At 39.8% G+C, this 16,525-nt stretch overlaps 1 protein-coding gene across 2 annotated transcripts in view; it reads left to right on the top strand.

The window, feature by feature from the left end:
* The first annotated feature begins 7,635 nt into the window (after positions 1-7,635).
* Positions 7,636-16,525, top strand: part of CLIC5 (chloride intracellular channel 5) — a 77,227-nt gene continuing 68,337 nt past the window's right edge. The window contains exons 1-2 of one of the 2 annotated variants that reach the window (XM_051811700.1): positions 8,464-8,599; positions 11,244-11,293. Coding sequence is in view for 1 of the 2 variants with exons in the window: in XM_051811684.1 (XP_051667644.1) it covers positions 8,078-8,599 (522 nt within the window). In the remaining variant the exon portion in view is untranslated. Of the gene's footprint in view, positions 8,600-11,243; positions 11,294-16,525 lie in introns of both variants that reach the window. The other variant, XM_051811684.1, reaches the window with a different exon arrangement.

Consider the following 16,525-nt stretch of genomic DNA (forward strand, 5'->3'; position numbering starts at 1 on the left):
CACAAGCTGGGAGATGTGATGGGTTGCAGGGGAGCTCGAGGTTTTATGAGGGGCATGTTGTACGGGCTGGGGTGAGGGTCACTGGGGGTACAGGGTGTTTCCTGGCTGCCCCATGGCTGAAGGACGCTGTGGGGCGAGGCGAGGAGGTGATGGGACGTGGCCCTGGGAGTTTCCGTGTTTTCCCAGCACGCCTATAACCTGCCTCCTGCTTCCTTTCCATGTGTCGTAGCAGCCCCAGGCTGTCACCTTTATGAGGCAGTGGTGATTGTCAGCGTGTCTTCTCCGTGACTCTGTCTCCCTTTTGGTCACACAGCTCTGAAAGTTGCCTCTTCATATTCTTACACGCATATGACCTTTTTGTGGCCTCTTGTGAAAAAACTGGTTTACCCTAAAACTCAGAATTCAGGCAGGAAATGGTGAATGTGTTGTTGAATGTACTCTGAGTGCCACCGCAGCTTCTGGAAAAGCAGTGCGTGGTTACAATGGGTTGAGGTCTCTTTTGGTTCCTGGTGTAAGTTTGCTTCATAAATTAAGGCAAATAATTTACATTCCCATGGTTTTCCTTTTTATTATGAGGACAGATTAGTAATTCTGCAAAACCTGTTAAGTTACTGGTGCTGAGTAACAATGAGATCAGCTCTATGTAAAACATCCTTTAATAGCACAGAGCACAAATAATCACTCTATTTTAAATTTCATCCTAAAAACTCAGAAAACTACATGCCTATAACTCCATGATTGACTGAAGTAGATCTGAATTTCATTCTGTTTATCCTGCTGACATGTTTGTTCTGAATACCACATAGACTTCAGCTTGTTTCTCTCTAATGGCTTTCACATATGTATGAGTTAGGCAGGTTGTGCTACCTGCCTGTTCCAGCTGTGAAGTGACTCTAAGTGGTACAATAGGCTGAATAAAGTGACATGCCTCTGATTCACCTTGATTTATGGAATGTAAGAGGTGTGGCAAAGCACAAGAGTGTGAAAGAAGGAAAAAAAAACAACTCCAGGTGAGCAAGATAAGACTTCTTACAGCTATTCACGTGTTATGCGTCAGGTTCAAGTCAAGGTGTTTGGGGTTTTTTTCCCTTTTTGTTACATTAATTCAGCTTTCTGCATATGCATGTGACAGTTGATCATGTGGAGGAGAGATGTGTTCTTTATGAATTACTTTGTTGTATTACCTTAAAAATATTTATTACACAGAGTGAACTAGAGCTCAAGGGAATTCATAACAAGTGCAATCTTTTAGCCAATTTCATCAAGTTACGATTGAGTTCTTGTTCATGCACAGATTCAGACAAATTTTAAGCATCAAGGCTCTTTTGCCAACCTAGCTTGGCAACATACTCAGCTATTCAGTCCAGAAGGCGTGAGTAATCTCTTGTTTACACCTGCTCAGATGCTTTGAAACCTATTTGCAGAATTCACATATTCATGAGCCCAGCCTAATGTGATGTGTCCAATTTGACACATCATGCAGGCAGCACAACATACCAACTCTGGACTCTGAACTGGGCTAGCCAGTATGTATCTAATCATGTATTTAATACAACTCTTGGTTCCATTTACAGTGTTTACCTACAAGAAATGGGTGAGTTATGTGTATACTTATATTAAAAGAAGTAAAACTGGGAACTACCAAGATGTTTGCCTTTCATCACCTTGATCTCTTTCTATATTGTATAGAATTGCCTGCAGGTCTAAGCACTAGACCATCCTAAATGCTGCCAGAAGCTGTACAGATTTTTTGCTGGAGTATAATTGAGCACATGCAGCTCAAAAACCATTGCGTGCATTTGTTTGTGTCAGTAGAACTTAGTAAATGCCAGGAAGTAAAGCGTAGGCAAACTCAAAATATTCTCTGTGTTTGGTGGGTTTAATAAAGCATTTCATTTCTAGATGGAAATCTACACCCTCCTGTTGGCAGTGTTGTGAAGGGGAAGCAACTCCAAATTTATTTGAATGAATTAAAATTGGGTTTAAATTTGGATTGATTTAATTGGGATTGTCAGCCTGGAAAAGAAAAGGCTTCGTGGTGACCTAGTTGCAGCCTTCAAGTACCTGAAGGGAACCTACAAGAAAGGTGGAAAGACACTACTTACAAAAGCATGTAGCAACAGGATAAGGGAGAATGGCTTCAAACTGAGAGTAGGTTTAGATTAGGAATTATGAAAAAATTCTTTACTGTGAGATTGGTGAGGCACTGGCACAGGTTGCCCAGAGAAGCTGTGGCTGCCCCATCCCTGGAAGTGTTCAAGGCCAGGTGGGATGGGGCTCTGAGCAACCTGGGCTAGTGGAAGGTGTTCCTACCCATGGCAGGGGGGTTGGAACAGGATGATCTTTAAGGTCCCTTTCAACCCAAACCATTCTGTGATTCTATGATGCTATGAAAACTTGATGTTGCATGTAAATAGTTCAGATACTTAAGTGCTTTCTTAAGAAAAAGCAGGGCATTTTCACTACTTAACATCGAACAAGAAATATTTCCTGTATTTCCAATTTTGTTCTCAATTTTATCCATGTGACAGAAATCTCTGTGACCATTTTTGCTCAGTGGTTTTGTAATCTGTCATTTAGCATGTTTTGATGCATCTTTATATAATTGAGATAAAAAAAATAGAGGTTTAATGAGGCCATAAAAGGGCTGGGTGACTTATAGCTGTTAAACTTTATTAGACAGTAAGCTTTTAGTGCCCGTTTAATCCAAAGCATTGCTTGTGTATGGAGGCTGTAAACCAAATAGGGCTCTTAACCCTGCTGTTTCTCAAACTGTGAGGAAGGAGATCCCTAGGGCTGCATGACAGGCTGATACAGGGGACTCTGGTGCCTCTGCCTTCTTTATTTTGGTTACCAGAGCCTCCACTGCTAACAGGCTTGAAGCTGGGTTGCTGGGCTTTTCAAGGGTTGGTTTCAGAGATAAACAAGGGTGTTGAAATGATGCCAGATTTTAAAGGTGAACAAAAATGTTTTGCTTGGAGCAGTTGGGCAAATAAAAAGTATTGCGTAGGCTCTCAGGTATTCTAATGGAGTTTCCAACCATGGGGTTGGAGACCAAACCAAGTAAAGTTTTATAAAAGGAACTGGAAAACCACAAATAAAGGGCTGTGAAACATCCAAGTTGGGAATAATTGTTTAGGCTCTGCAGCAGGTACAGCAGGTTTTCAAATGTCTGTTGGCAATGACTCCTGGTATTTTTAACAACCAAAAGCTGTCGATAACATGAGATTTGTGTGTCCTGTGCAAAGTAGTTTTCTATTGTTTGTCTAGTGGAGAAGTGTCTGTCTTACAGAGTCAAATTCACAGATGTGTTTGCTTTAAATGTGTCTTTTATGCAGTCAGCAGCAAAGGAAAACCTGGGTGAAGGTGAATCACCATTACTACAGTGGGGTCCTGGATTCGTGAACCAGCCCCTCAAGCAGAATCCAGGTCACTGTTAACTGAGCCATAAATGGATTTCTGGAGTCCTGCTCCAAGGATGGGCTGACTCCTGTGTGAAACCGTGTCATGACCAACATCTACCAAACCACTTTCTTCTGAAATGGTTCTTCTGTGTGTTTTGTTTTCCTTGCTACATCACAAATAGAATACAGATAAAGGTATAAAATGTGGGATAAAGGTATTATTCTCATGCTGTTTAGTGCAACATTTTCAGTGAATAAAGCATTACTGTTGATGAACTGTGGAGAGATGAGGTGGTGCTAACAAAACAAGTAAAAGCTGAGGCTGGAAATGATGCAAGAAAGTTTGTTTGCAGTTGATTTCATCCAAGTATTGAGTGCAGCCCGGAGTGAAAACAAAGTGGTGGGATTTTATTGCAAGCCCCTTGTAGTAAATCTGTAAACCATGACCAATCTGTCTCCCAGAGCCAACAGTGTAGTTTCGATAATGTTCTTGAACTACATGTTGCAAAGCTTTGGCAATTTTTGAGCTTTACAAAGAAAAAAAGTTGGGTTTTTTTGTAAAACCATCCTGAATGGCCAGGAACATTCATGATTTTTGCATTGAGTGCCCTTATGTGAAATTGAAGGCCCGATCCTATGGGATGACAAGATCCCTCAGTTTCTGAGGGACAGTAAAATTTGTTATGAAGGTTATGAAGAAAGATTTACAGGCTCTTTGCTTAAAGTGTGCAAGTATCTTCATGGAAGACGAATAAAACTGAGGGACTCTTTTAACTAAAGCACTAAAATCATAGCAACTGGAAATGATCTGAGAAATTCCAATAGAATTTCTAAACAGGGCTCTGAACTACTGAAGCTACTTGTGTCACTGATGGATGAGTTGAAGTTTCCAGTATTGTGGAATCTCTAGAAGACATTCAAGTTATTTGCTTTAATAAAGGTCTACCCAGGTAAAAGGCTTAAGAATCTGTATTAAATAGTGTCATGTGGCTTTTTACCTCAAATTATTAATCTCTGAGCTTTAGGGGTCTGACATTCTTGTTACTTTTCCTTCTTTCTGCCCTTCTCTTCCACTCTGGAGGTGAGGGCTAACTGACTTTAGCAATGCAGGAATTTCTTCTGCTTGTTTTAAAATAAGTCCAAGGTGGGGATGCTGATTTCTGTCAGGGTGACAGGGTGAACAGATAAAGTTTCAGTAGTACCTTCAGTAGTCTGATTTTAACATGCTGTTCTCAATGTGCCAGGGCCCTTATTGTATCTGCTGTCCTTCAAATAAAATCAAGTTGTCTAAGTGAACAACTTAAATACCAGTAAATGTCTGTGTGTATTTGAGCTGTTGAACTGATCTCTGTGTTTCTCTGCAGAGTGAACCTGGCAGTTGTCTGCATTCCTAGTGTGAGTTTTGATGTCCATTTGTGGGCTTCTAAATGTAGGTGAGTCCCAACTTTGCTGTCTAAACAGACATATCTGTTTTAGGGACTACTGTTGACTGGGTTTTGCAGTAATAATACTCTCCAGAGTATACTTAATTTCCTTTGGATGTAATTATTTCCATCTCTTTTTATTACATTGCTGTTCATTGGACTGTAGAAAGAATCAGTGATTTGCTTACTCGAGGTACTGGACACTAACAGAACTGTAACTTGTGTCTTATGTATGCTAACTGGAGTTGTAGTCATGTCAGCTCTGGTATGTCTTGCTTTAAAAAGATAAAAGTTAGAGTAAAAATGGAAATTCAGTCATAAAGTAAAAAATAAACCTTGAAAACGAGGAGTTCTGTTGTTCATGTTCTTTGTCCCTATATGAATTTTGCTGCTTATGGTTTTTGTGGTTCTTCATGTTTCTGCAAAGCCAGTAACCAGAGTTACCAATGGCTGATGTGGGACTGGATGGTACAGAAACTGGTCCGTGACACAACCTGGATTGCAGAACTAACACCATTAAGTCAATACCTTCTCTATTTGGGAGCAGAGGAATTTAGGGAATGGATGAAATTGGTGATCTCTGCTTTGTTTAGTTATGCCGAGATCTTTTTCTGCTCTCCTGCCTCATACCACTTCTTCTCTCTCACTTCTGTGCAGGACAGAAATCCCATTTTACTGGGCACACGTGCACACAGCACCTCTGTTCAGTTCCTTTGCTGGAGCAGAGCATTTCTGGCTGGGGAATAGGGAGGGAGCAGCACTGGACACAGGGGAGCAGGCCAGGACACCACTGTCCCAGGTCATGGTGTGGGAGCCTCAGCTTGGATCTTGTTTGTTATCCCATAACTTTTGAATTGTAATGCAAAACTGTTCTGTCTTCCTTGAAAATGAAAAGTAAGGGCTGTAAACCAGCAGAGGGTTCATGTAATGTGATGTGAAATGCATCTGATTTTCATTTGGGTAAATTCTTAAGTGTGGTCAGGTTTCCCCTGGGGCCTTATCACTCTGTCATAAGAGTGGCATCCGGATCTTGGAGCTGGCTGATATTTTTTTTTTTTTGCTCTTGGAGTGGGGCAGAGGAAAGAAGGACTTGGGTAATTCAAGATAAAGAAATCCACATCAACTGTATTTATTTATTTTTAAATAATACTCATGTTACACTCTCATTCCTTGGTTTACTTGTGATATTTTAAACCCTCCAGCAGGTGCTGCTGCGTCCTGCAAATGTCACCTTCATGAAGGGGAAAAAAACCCCAGTAGTTTAATTTAATACAACTTTGTTTAGTGCCATGAATATTTCTGTGTTCTCTTTTCTTCCTCAAGCTATTTACCAGCAGAGTTACTAAGGAGTGAGTTTTTATGATCCCAGCATATTTAACCCTGCAAGTAAAAAGAGGTTGAAGATCAGTGGGAGTTGCTGATCAAGGTCATGCTCAGAGCAAGTTGAACACAGGTAGAAATATGTTTGTCTTTCTACAAAAAATGAAGAAATCCAAGTGTTTTCTTAAAAATGTAAAAAATATTCATTGAAAAAAGTGAAGTTATTTAGTTGACTCATTGGTTTTCCCAAGTTTCTTGAACTTTAGTGATTTAGGCTCTTGACTTTAAATCAGTCTTATCTCTAGCCTGGTCTTGAATGCAAGAATTTTACAATACAGATTACACACCACATTTCAGAATCTCTGATTTAGGATTTCCATGTGAAGAATTGTGTCTGAGTTACATACACAAAATGTAAAAAGTAGATGTGCTGTGTCCTGTTTGCTGATGGACCACTTGTGCCAGGCAGGAATTTGTGGGTAGGAATAATTGAAATTAGACCTTCAAGATATCCTTGAAGTTCTTGAGTTACATCAGGCCAGAAATGCATCCATGATTAAGAGATCTCCCTGTTCTCTGATACTTACCTGCATCTTGTGCTGTACAATCATTGTGATTAAATTTGGTTGTTACTATGATCCTGGCACTTTTCAGGTTATCTTGGAGCCTTAGAAGGTGGATCCAAGTTTAATAAGATGAAATATTGGTTTGGTTTTGATATTTAATTTTAGTAGTAATCTAAACTGTTCAGTATAAGATTAAACTTGTTAACAACCATAAATCCCAGGCAGGGAGCACCTGCTATTCTACTGCGTGAAACAGCACGTCTTCCCTTGGTTGCTCTTTTGGGGTGGATGGAATTACCATCTTTCTCTCTCACCTCTCCTCTGTGTTTCTTTAAGAAATCCAACCTGGCTGTGGCAGTTATCTCTCAGAAAGTTACACGGATGGGTCAGGAGGAAAATACTTTTATTTTTCCTTTTGGCTTCAACCCAAAAGGTTAAATATAATTAGATTATAAGAATTCTTGTCCTAATCTACATAATCCAGATGTAGTAAACATTGAGATAAAAAGCCTTTAGTCAGTAAGGTCTAAGTTCTCATGACTTTAATAAATGGATAACTTAATAATAACTTGATAAATTCAGGTTTGGATCTTTGGGGAGTTTTAGCTCCATTGAATTCAGTTTCTCTGGAATGTGTATCTCTCCTAGGAGGGCAGTTCATTTTGTGCTGATGCTGGCAGTATTCATCCATTTTAGATTCTGTGCAGTGTAGTGTGTCTCTCTAGAGAAAAGGAACTGCATAGACAAGGAGGTAAATTAGATTGCAAAAGTTTGTTATGACATGGAGATACATAATGTAAATGTGATTATAATTAATCAACACATTAAGTGTATTAATAATAGCTAATACTTATTCAGTGCTTTCTTTTCCTACATTGCAGGGCAGCTCACAAGACTTTTTAGAGTTTTGGCCCTGATTTATAGATGAGAGGAGGAAATTGCTAAATGTGAAGTGTGTGGTCCCCAAAGTGAGTCAGTGGCAAAACTGGAAAGAGTTAAAATTTACCACTTTATATTTTTTTTTATTTGTAGTTTTTTATAAACGATCATCATTTGTTGATGATGTTGTAAGTAACCACTGAAATGTTGCAAATGATTGTGAAGAACAACTGATTACAGCTCCTGAGATACCATTCCCAGCAGTGAGATCAACAAAGGGGTTAAAAGTGAGACAGGCCTATCTTTTCCTTGATTCAAAGCTCTCAGTAAATGATTGTTGGAGCTCTGCCATGTATAACAGAGCATTTAGAAGGCACGCCACAGACTCTGCTTCCTCCTGAGGAGAGCTTGTCTGTCAACATCTCACTTTAATTGTAGTCTTTTAAGGTACCAGCAGGCAGGCAAATCTCACCAGCCAGCAGTCATGGAAGATCCAGTCTTTACCAACGTCAGTGAAAATGTTAATGACACCAGTGTCTGTGAGGTCTCAGACTCCGAGGAAGACAAAGGGGGTCATCTTTATTATCATGTCCGTAAAGATTCAGCATCTCCTTCTTCCATCACTAATATCCCAGAGAACATGAATGGTAGTCAAGAGAACCCAGAAGGCAGCTGTAGTAATTCTGTGGCCTCTCAGCATGGAGATGATGGAGAAGATGATTCTTCATTTCGCCATGGTGCTGGAGAAGATGATTCTTCATCTCACTGTGGTGCTGGAGAAGACCACCCATACCAGCAGATGGATCTGATAAGCCCAGCTCTGGAAGAGAAACATGTAGAGGTCACGATGCTTGAGAGCAACCTTCATTTTCCTCCGGATCTCCAGTCGCGTCTGAGACAGAGCACTTCTTCCGACTCTTCAACTTCCCTCAAGTTTCCCCTTAACAATAACTCTGGAGAAACTAACAACTTTCAGGAAGATTTTGAGATTTACATTTTTGTAAAGGTAAGAAATTGGGTGCTCCTAAGCAGACTCTACTTTTAACCCCCAAATCAATGTGTGTGTCCTCCAAATCAGGGAAATACCCTACCCACTGCTTTGCTCCAATTCTGCTGCCTGTGTGCTGCAAGGATCCAGTCCCTTCACTTACCTCTTGCATCTTAAGGCACAGAAAGAGGTGATTTGTGTTCTGTGGAGGTGCCTGAGATTTCTTCATTTTGAGTGGAATTATGGTGAAAGTATTCTGATTGTTGCTGCAATTAATTTATTCTGTAAAATCTCCCTGCTCTTACAGCTAGACTGCTACTACTTGAACTAGTTTAGTTGATCCAGTTGAGCTGTCCCTGCATTTCACTTTCTATCTAATAGCTGAGGGCTCAAAAGTGATAGTTATTAATGCTATGAAGAAAACTGAATATATAGTTTAAGTGGAGATCATGCCTGAAAGAAATCTTTCTTTTATTTCTTTCAATATTTAAATTAATGTATTTCTGTGATTTGTTGGATTAATCTATTTCTGTGACAATTTCAACATGTACTTCTCAATAATTTCCAGTTAGGTATAAATTACTGAAGGGGCTTTCACATTTTCTCTAACCTTATAAAGTAATATGTACGTTTCAAAACTGTAAACACCTGTGTTCTGGAATAAACACTATGTTTCCCATCATAAAAGCACTTGTACTTAACTATTCCCCAAAAAGTTCCTTCTTTTTTAACTACATAAGAAATAAACGTTTAAGATCTTTTTTCCTTTGAATAGGATGACACACCATGAGCATCATACTCTGTTATTTCAAGAGAAGTCTCATGAAGCTTCTCACTTTTTGACATAAATAATATCATCAGTATCTGTTCCTCAGTTCCATGGGGCCTGTAGAAGCAGGAGAACAGATTTTGTTACCACACATAGTAAGAATGTCTTTACAATGTCGTTATTTGGTTAGTTTAGTTCATTGAAGCAAGAACACACAATAAACTTTTTGTCCTGATTTCTGTGGAGGTGGGCTGTGAGGGCCCTTGGCCTTTTTGTTACCTTCACAGTCCTTACACTGCGTGACTCTCTGAAGCAGCACCTCTCCTATTTATTTCTGTGACTGGATCATGGTCATTGCTAAAAGTATGTTAATTATATGGTCAAAGTAAGACCTGTGGTGTTAGTTCTAGTTCATATCTCTGCATGCAGTCCTGAATTTCTGAAGAGTGAGAAGAGGGGCATTTTGAAAAGAACTGTCATGGAGAAGGTCTGAGGACGTCCTTTTCCTTGCCTCTGTGTGCAGAGTACCTGATTATCCCATAAAGGAGCTTATCAGCTATTCTAGAGAGACAGGCATACTTTGTGCTCTCTTCACTTGCCAAACATAAGCACCTGGTGCCTTTGAGACGTCCTTGAATCCCAAGGCATCCTTACCTGGCTGGAAAATGAAACATGAGGCTCTCAGATGATCCATGCTGTGATCCCAATGGGCAGGGCATTGGATACTGTTGGGTGTGTGGCTGAACTGAACTCCTGTGCCAGTGTTTTACTCCATGAGAAACTGATGACATATAATTTTTGGCTTTTGTCTTTTTCTTTCTTTCTGGTATCAAGGTAATAAAGCAGTAACTCCCTGGAGTACAGATCCAGCTTTGCTCTTTTTAATTACCTAGATAGCAAAAGTCAGCCTATAAAATGGAAGGTCACAGATATATAGCAGGAGTAGTGAAATACCTGAGGGCTGTTACTTCTTGCACGTTGAACCAATATCTCAGTTGTGTCAATAAATATTACTCACAGATGGTTCCCTTCTTGTACGGTCTCTAGTTCACCTGGGGCCAGTGTTGCTCTGAAATTGGGTTCATCTTCTGGATTTGCTCTTTTCTGCAGACACCAACAGGGACAGCAGGACCTTTTGCTGTGGGACAATAGTGGTCATGACAGTTCTGGCACTATTTTTTCCTTCCTTTGTAGCACTAATAAATCTCTGTGGGTGGCTGGAAATGTGAGTGTCAGAGGTCACTGCTGACTAAAAACCAGAGAAAGTGGGAAAATTAAATGGTTTCTAACTTATGAGTGCAGCTGGCTAGAATAGAAATTTAACTTCATCAGGATATTGTAAGTGCTGTTACATTAAGATCATGATTTAAGTCAGACTAGATAATCTTTACAGTAGTCCATTCTGTGTTAGACACCAAGAAAATGTTTAAATCATCTTTCACTGTTTATCAGTACTGGGACACTTGCACACTTGGTTACTATGTCACATCAGCAGACTACTTCAGGATGTGCCATAAGTCAGAAAAGGAATTCCCTGTACCTTTAAGAGCAGAACGTAGCATGTCCCAACATGGAGATGTTTGTGTGAATCCAGCGAGTCCAGGCTTGTCACAGCCACAATAATGCCCTTTCAATAACACTGTAATTTCTTCAAACAAAAGCCTTTGCAATTTGAGCAGAAATATGACGGACACACAGGCTGTGCTCCTGAGTGCACAGGACAGCCTGGCCTAATCAGAGCTCTGAGGTCCAGCCTTCTCACTTGTACACTCTGTTTCCCTGTTGAGCACAGCATGTTTGTTCTGAAGGTTTAGATTTCTTTAAAAATTTTAACTTTTTTTTCCTGAAGCTTGAGTTGTTATTTAAACAATTGTCCTCCTATTTTCTTTTCAGAAGAAAATTATTTCCCTTCTGGTTTATTGATGACCTGAGACTGACTACAGGTTTGTACAAATGTACTCATTTGTGCCATAAGAGCAGAGTTCCCAAGCAAATGGAGGTAATTCTTTACCTGAGCAATAAACAGCTTGTGTTATGCAAAAAATACTAATGTATTCCAGTGGTTCAGCATCATGAACCTGCATGTTGGATCACTGCACTGGGGTAACATAGTTATGGATGCTGGAGGGCACGTCTGGAGATCATCTGGTCCAGCCCCTTACTCAGAGCAGGATCACCTAGAGCAGGTTGCTCAGGGCTATGTCTGGGCAGGTTTTCAACATTTCCAAAGGTGAAGAATCCACAGTTTCTCTGTGCAGCCATTACAGTGTCCTAGCCTTATGGTAAAGATGTGTTTTCCTATGTCTAAGTGGAATTTCTCATAGCTCAATTTGTGCTCATTGCCTCCTGTCCTTTCCGTGGATACCAGTGCTTAAGAATGCTGTTTTGAGAAAGATATTGCTTTTAACTTCTGTCTACATCAGAAATTAAACTTTTAGGGGTTTCCACTGGGATTATTGCATGCTTTAGGAAAATTTCTTTAGGTCAATGCTAGGGAAAGAAAGGACATTTCTAGTTTTCCAACAAGATGCTTCCCACTCCCTTGTTTCCAAGTCAGGAAGATCTGAGGGTTCTAACTTGCTGGCACAACCCTGTTCTAGCTCCTCACTGAGACACAAAGTGGAGCTGAATGACAGACCATGTTCTTCGTAGGATTAATTGTTGTATCACTGCAAAAATCACGCTCCTTCCCATTGAGTTGGCTTTCCTCTTGTTTTATGGAGCCTGTTGGTATCCGTTGAGAAAATTTTGTCAAGAAATGTGTATTAGTAGGTTAGAACATGAAGTTACAGAACAAAGATAATTTTTAGCTTGTATTATTTGCAGAGAGCAGAACCACATGGATGTCCAGTCATAAGTTAGTGGTTAAACTGGTGCTTTGCTGAGCAGAATTGAGCATTTTGTAGAAGATGAAAAGTAAAAGAATCCCCAGCATAGATGAACTTTTGTACCTTCCAGTAGGACAACTTGCAGGGGGGTCAGATAAAGGGTGATGATGAGAGAATAAGTTTTTCAAATTTTCCACGACTACACTCATAATCTACGGAGTAAAACAACCATATTTGCAATTTTGGGCTGGTAGATATTTGCAAGCACAACTGGGTGTCCAAATACCTTTTAGCAATGCAAACCAGGTGGTATTTTAATTGACTCCAACAGAGCACATGAGGATAGTATTAAGCCATTTCTTCTGCAATGAGGTTTGCAGGTAGTAAAATGAGTTCAGGCTGAAGCCAGATAGCAGGTGTAACTATATATACATAAAATTATAGTAGTTTGGCTTTTAGGACATTTTAGCTTTTCAAAATATTTTTTATAATAAATCTAGTGGAAGTAAGCAAAAATTATTTTGGTCTTATGAATAAGCTTAGAGAAAGGTTGAATGATTCGTAATCCACCTTTGAAATAGTTTTAACTGAGCAACTTCAGCAAGGAAAAGATCCAAGAACTATTTTTTGAGTTTTCCAGTCTTGGCAGATTTACAGACCAAGATGCAGCATGCTGAAGTTGACACTTGCACAGCAGGAAATGACTCATGGAGAGCCAATGTTCCTAATGTGATATCTTTTTTTATAATTATAATTAAATTAATGGTTAATTATTCCTTTAAATAGTCTTGAGAGAGCTTAAAAGTACAATTAAGTATAGAAATATATCTGGAATATCAAGTGATAAGACGTGTCCTCCTGCTCTCAGTCTTATCCAGACTATCCCTAACAGACTCTTTTTTGGAAACATTCAGTGATGCCAATTCAGTCCTTCTGCCAATTAGCCTCTGTCAGTGCTTAATTGTTGTCCTGAGAAAAACATTTTCCTTTATTAAAATTCTGCTGCTCTGAATTATGCTATTTTTCTTTTTAATAGATAGCTCTTTTATATTTATAGAACACAGATACCAAAAGTCCTTCAGTTCCTTCAGCTTTCCTTCAAGCTTGAGTTATCATTTCTAAATGTTGTGTGGTTTGGTGTGTTGTGGTTTGTTTTAGGGTTTTGTTTGGTTTTTTTGGTGGGGTGGGTTTTGTTTGGTTGGTTTTGGTTTGTTTTTTTTTTTGTTTTGTTGTTGTTTTTCATTGGTTTTGGTTTGGTTTGGTTTTTGTGTTTTGGTTTGGGTTTTTTTACCTTTTCTAGTCTTTTTCCAGTTAATTTATATAAACCTTAAGCTCCAGTTTTCAGATACAGGTAATGTATATAGCATTGCCAATAAAAATTACTACAGCAAGTGCATCTTTAATGCATCATTTGTCCAACTCTCTAGTCAGGACACTTTATCTGCTGTATTGTAGCATATTTTTGAATTCTTTGACATTTATAAGGTTCATCTAGCCCTGGTGTTTTCCCAATAAATGCTTCTGTAAGGGTGTTGACCATTTATTATTTGCCCATGTGCAAGCAAGTGTAATGCAGTAGTATTGCACAGTTTGCAGCTGCTGCTTGACTTCTAGAGTATTAGGTTATTCTCCTGTGAGAATTTAGGTTTCTCCTAGTGGTGTGATTGGACTCTGATGACTCATCATTGAAAACAGCATGAGTTTGGAGTCAGACAAGTGCTGTGATATAAATCCAGTGTGAGGGACACCATTGCCAGGTGAGGGACACCATTGCTTTTGCTCTACTAACTCAGAAAATAGAGATACATCTCCACATGCTGTGCAGACACAGCGTGGCTTTATGGCTCCCCCTGTCACGGATAGGAGACTGGGAATCTCTTAAGTCATAAACCTAATAGTTATGTAATCTTATTTCTGAGGAGAAAAACTGTTGTAGGTCTCTTCACAGCTGGACTTCTGCCTACCCGAATTACTCTGTGTGTGTGTGTGTGTGTGTGTGTGTGTGTGTGTGTGTGTGTGAAAAGATTAGCGAGTGGCCGTTTGGTTACAGATAACATCCAGTTCCCCGACTATCAGTCATGAACAGAACATGTGTTTTAGCAGCAGGGCAGAACAGTTTGCTTAATCTTTTGGTTACAAAGGGCAAAAGGTCTTGCTTCTGACCCTTGCTGGGTCTGTGGCTCATTCAGGCACCTTTTCTGCCTGTGGGAAGGTCCATGAATCAATTTTCAGGTGACAGTCCCGTGCCACCCTCAGTGTTTGGCTCCAGTCGTGGCGGTGGCCGGGCACAGAGCAGTAGCATAGCAACAGCTTCAGAATACAGACCTGGATTACCTAGGAAATTGCTCCTGCACAGTGATTGCAGCAATGGCAAATACAATGTAAATATATGTAGGTCATACCTAGGAAAAATTAAAACAGGATTTATTGACTCGTTTATCTTTCCATGTATTTTCCTTTTTGTGATGCTTTCTTTGATGTTTTGAAAACAAGATTGTTATCCCAGCTTGGAATGTTCTTTTCCTTTTAAACATCTCAGTGCCTACATTTTAGGATTACAAAATGTTTGGATTTGTGGATTGATTACTTCCTTGTTGCCCATGAAAACTTATCTCTGTAGTTAATACTGTTATGTCATCTGTTAAATGGATTCTGTCCAATACAGAGCAATATATATTATTTCTGATTGCTTATTGCAGAAGTACCTAAAAAGCAGCTCCACTGAGACTGATGTTTACATACACAAAATAATACATAATCCCTGCAGAGCAACTGATAATGATATATGGAAATTATTTTGGAGTCTGCAAAAGGAAAGCAGCTTTTCTGCTCTGCTCTTTGTTTTCTTCAGATATCAAGGGTCAGATTTGACTTACCCAACTTAAGGTGTGTCTGTAAGCCATTAACTACATCTCTGCAGGATGTCTAGGCTCCTTTTGCAATAAAAATCTATTTAAAATAGCACAATGGGATGCTAATTCGGGTGATCAAGTGTAGGCATCAGCTGTAGGGTGAGGTTAGTTGTTCAGTAGACTCCATTCATTGTATGGAGTAGGGGCCTAACTCAGATTTCCAGTGATGGTTTAGATGTCTTAAGGCTTCCTTCCTGCCCTCCAGCTGCCTCTGCAGAAGGCCACAGGTCTCCCATAGATCCTTTCTCATACATATTTACAGATTTCCTCAGCTATCCTAGGTCCTTTCAGTGCTGCTGCCTATCTTTGTTAGCCAGAAATGTCGTTAGAAATTCTTCCTAATTTTAATATCTATTAGCTATGAAATTTCCAGATAAATACTGGAGAAAATCATTCAGGAATACTGAATCTCATATAGTAGATTTGTTGAGCCAAGAGTCCTTTTTTTAGCTTTTCATTTGGTTGGTTGGTTTTTTTTGATACCACACTGTGATTCAGGCATGGTGGGTAGCCTTTTTTGCACATTTCATGGGCTCTTCCACAGGGCATCAAGAAGTGCCCTTAAGAATGAAGACAGCACTCATATCCCAGTTGTTTAAAAAAAAAAGTAAGTTGTCCAAGAGCTCAGTGCTGCAGCGTGCTGAATGCTCTGATGCTTATCCCTGAAACGAATAAACCACATGCCTAATGTTTTAGCATAAAATAACTTTAACTCACATTTTTCTCAATAATTTAAAATTAATAAAATTATGTTTCTACTTAAATACTTGATTGCTTTGGGATAAGGAGGAATAGAAAGAACTTCTCTTTTAATAAGCTGGGGAATCTTTACAGAAGAATCATAGTAGGGAAGAATCACAATGTTTAAGTTAAAGAGGAAGTTAAATCATAGAATCATAGAATGGTTTCTGTTGGAAGGGACCTGAAAGATCATCCAGTTCCAACCTCATGGGAAGGGACACCTCTCACTAGATCAGGTTGCCCCAAGACCCATCCGACAAGGCCTTGAACACTTTCAAGGATGGGGCATCCACAACTTCCCTGGACAACCTGTTCCAGTGCCTCACCACCCTCACAGTAAAGAATTTCTTCCTAATATCTAATCTAAACCTACTCTGTCAGGCTGAAGCCATTCCCCCTTGTCCTGTCACTACATGCTCTTGTAAATAGTCTCTCTCCATCTTTCTTGTAGCCCCTCTGGTACTGGAAGACCACCCTGTGGTCACCCTGGCTAATGGGGAACTCTGATCACCTGATAAATCTGGCCAGATAACATGTGAGAACAAGCATCTTTCTTACTTGTGGAAGTGATTCAGCTGCTGGGACACGTTAGAGGCCTGATCCTGAGAAAAGCAGCAGTTGGAGGTTTGGCAGGATACCCCAGGGCATCTAACAAGGCCCTTGAGGACTGTGTCTGAACAGTCTAACCCCACCA

Source organism: Manacus candei, unplaced genomic scaffold (assembly GCF_025592945.1).
Source record: "Manacus candei isolate 608988 ecotype Guabito, Panama unplaced genomic scaffold, ASM2559294v1 h1tg000007l, whole genome shotgun sequence".
Taxonomy (NCBI): Eukaryota; Metazoa; Chordata; class Aves; order Passeriformes; family Pipridae; genus Manacus; species Manacus candei.